The following is a 2,176-nucleotide window of genomic DNA, read 5'->3' as shown; positions in this document are numbered from 1 at the left end:
CATAAATGGTAAATATTTTTATAATATAGCATATTTATGTGATTTACCCTACTTTAAATACGTTAGTAAGAGACACGTATTCTAATTCAGTTAATTAATAATTTTAATTTATATAAGAATTTCAAATCAAAATTTGTATTTAATTCGAAAACAACAATATACTTTTATCATATTATTCAACACTAATAATGAAAAAATTATATAAATTGATACATTTTAATAAATAATTACAGATTTTAGCTATACTTTTTGTTTATTACCATTTATAGCAATATTATGTTAAATCTACAATATATATTAAAATTGAATTATGTATGCAATTTATATGAATTATAATTGTTTTTTGAAATATATTATGTTTGTTTGGTAAAAATTAGACACATTGTATTATAAGTGTATTAAAATATGTGATAAATGTATTAACTATCATTAAAACTTTTCTTATATGTAAATGATAAATTGTTCTTTGTAATATGTATAAAACTTATATTATAAATGAATTAAAAGTGATTAAATAAAAAAATATTACTACTATAAATGATAAATATTTTTTATTTGTAGTATATTTATGTAAATTTCCCAATAACAATCATCTAGAATGCACGAACGTGCTGTCCTCTAAACATGAAAATTGAAAATAAAATTAAAAAAAATTCAAAACTCAAAGAAACAAATTCAAATATCTGAAATAATTTTCTTTTTCACTTTTTTGTTGCAAAAACTAAATGGACGAAACTTAAATATTTTTGAATTTTTAGAAATTGTTAGACAAAGTATATTTAAAAATAGGAAACTTACATAAATATACTATAATAAAAAAATATTTACCATTTATAACAATAATATTTTTACCTCACTTGATCACTTTTAATTCATTTATAATACAAGTTTAATACATATTACAAAGAACAATTTATTATTCACATATAATACAAATTTTAATGATGAATAATACATTTATCACACATTTTAATACACTTATAATACAATGTGACAATTTTTTACCAAACAAACATGATATATTTCAAAAAACAATTATAATTCATATATATTGCATACATAATTCACTTTTAATACATATTACAGATTTAACAAAGCATTGCTATAAATGGTAATAAACAAAAAGTATCGCTAAAATCAGTAATTATTTTTTAAAATGTATTAATTTATATAATTTTTCCTTTAAAAATCTAGGAGTGATTTCCTTCTTATATTAAGCATTTTGGTTAGAGTCCTTAAATAAACATGCATTCTGAGTTTGTCAACTTCGAATATATATATCCCCATACGAAAATATGATAGAAAAAGTAATATTCAAAACATCGTGAATATTTGTTATTAGAACTAACAAGTGGGGTTAGAGTTGAGAGTAGGTCTTTAACCATACATGGTTAATATATGAATAAACGTTACAACCATGGTTAGTTATTATCATCATCTTCCTTGAACAAGTCGCCAGCCAACTATCGAAAAACACATTGACCTCTCCTCCCTATTTATCTCCTAAATTCATCTCAAATTTTCACTTTCAATTTTTTTTTTCTCTACTGAAAAAATTCATGGAGTATCGCACATTAGACATAAATGTTGTCTCCGGAAAAGATCTCAACAAGGTCAATCTCATCACAAAAATGGATGTATACGTCGTCGTTTCAATCTCCGGCGCCGATGACGACAGATCTAATCAGAAAACCAAAACCCACGTTGATCATGACGGTGACAATAACCCTACCTGGAATTTCCCCATCAAATTCACCATAGATGATAACCCTGCGGTTCAAAACCGTTTGCATCTTGTTTTCAAGCTTCGATGTCAAAGGGCGCTTGGAGATAAAGATATTGGACAAGTGGATGTACCCATCAAAGAGCTTCTCGAATCTTCCAATACCACTAAACAGTTTGTAAGTTATCAAATCAGAAAACCTTCCGGTAAACCCAAAGGTCAACTCACTTTTTCCTATCAATTTAGTGATAAGATCACCGGTAGTACTGTCGTTGATTCTAAAATTGAAAACCCCGTTACTGCTTATCCGGCGGCAAATCCAACTCCGATGGTGGGATCCACTTCTGTGTACCCACCACTACCGCCGCCGCAGCAAGGTCCAAGTGGGCTATACCCACCGCCTCCGATCTACGCTTCTGGTGGGAGTGGTCCTGCTCCTCCACCGCCGGTGGC

General features: G+C 28.0%; 1 protein-coding gene across 1 annotated transcript in view; it reads left to right on the top strand.

Annotated features, from left to right (window-relative positions):
- Window positions 1-1,336: 1,336 nt before the first annotated feature.
- The window catches only part of LOC107009045 (protein SRC2-like), a 1,384-nt gene continuing 544 nt past the window's right edge, over window positions 1,337-2,176 (top strand). Inside the window, exon 1 of the mRNA XM_015208304.2 lies at window positions 1,337-2,165. Within this exon, the coding sequence (XP_015063790.1) occupies window positions 1,560-2,165 (606 nt within the window). The 5' untranslated portion in view covers window positions 1,337-1,559. The remainder of the gene's footprint in view (window positions 2,166-2,176) is intronic.

Source organism: Solanum pennellii, chromosome 1, assembly GCF_001406875.1.
Source record: "Solanum pennellii chromosome 1, SPENNV200".
NCBI lineage: Eukaryota > Viridiplantae > Streptophyta > Magnoliopsida > Solanales > Solanaceae > Solanum > Solanum pennellii.
The sequence above is the reverse complement of the archived record's forward strand: the minus strand, read 5'-3'. Positions and strand labels throughout refer to the sequence as shown.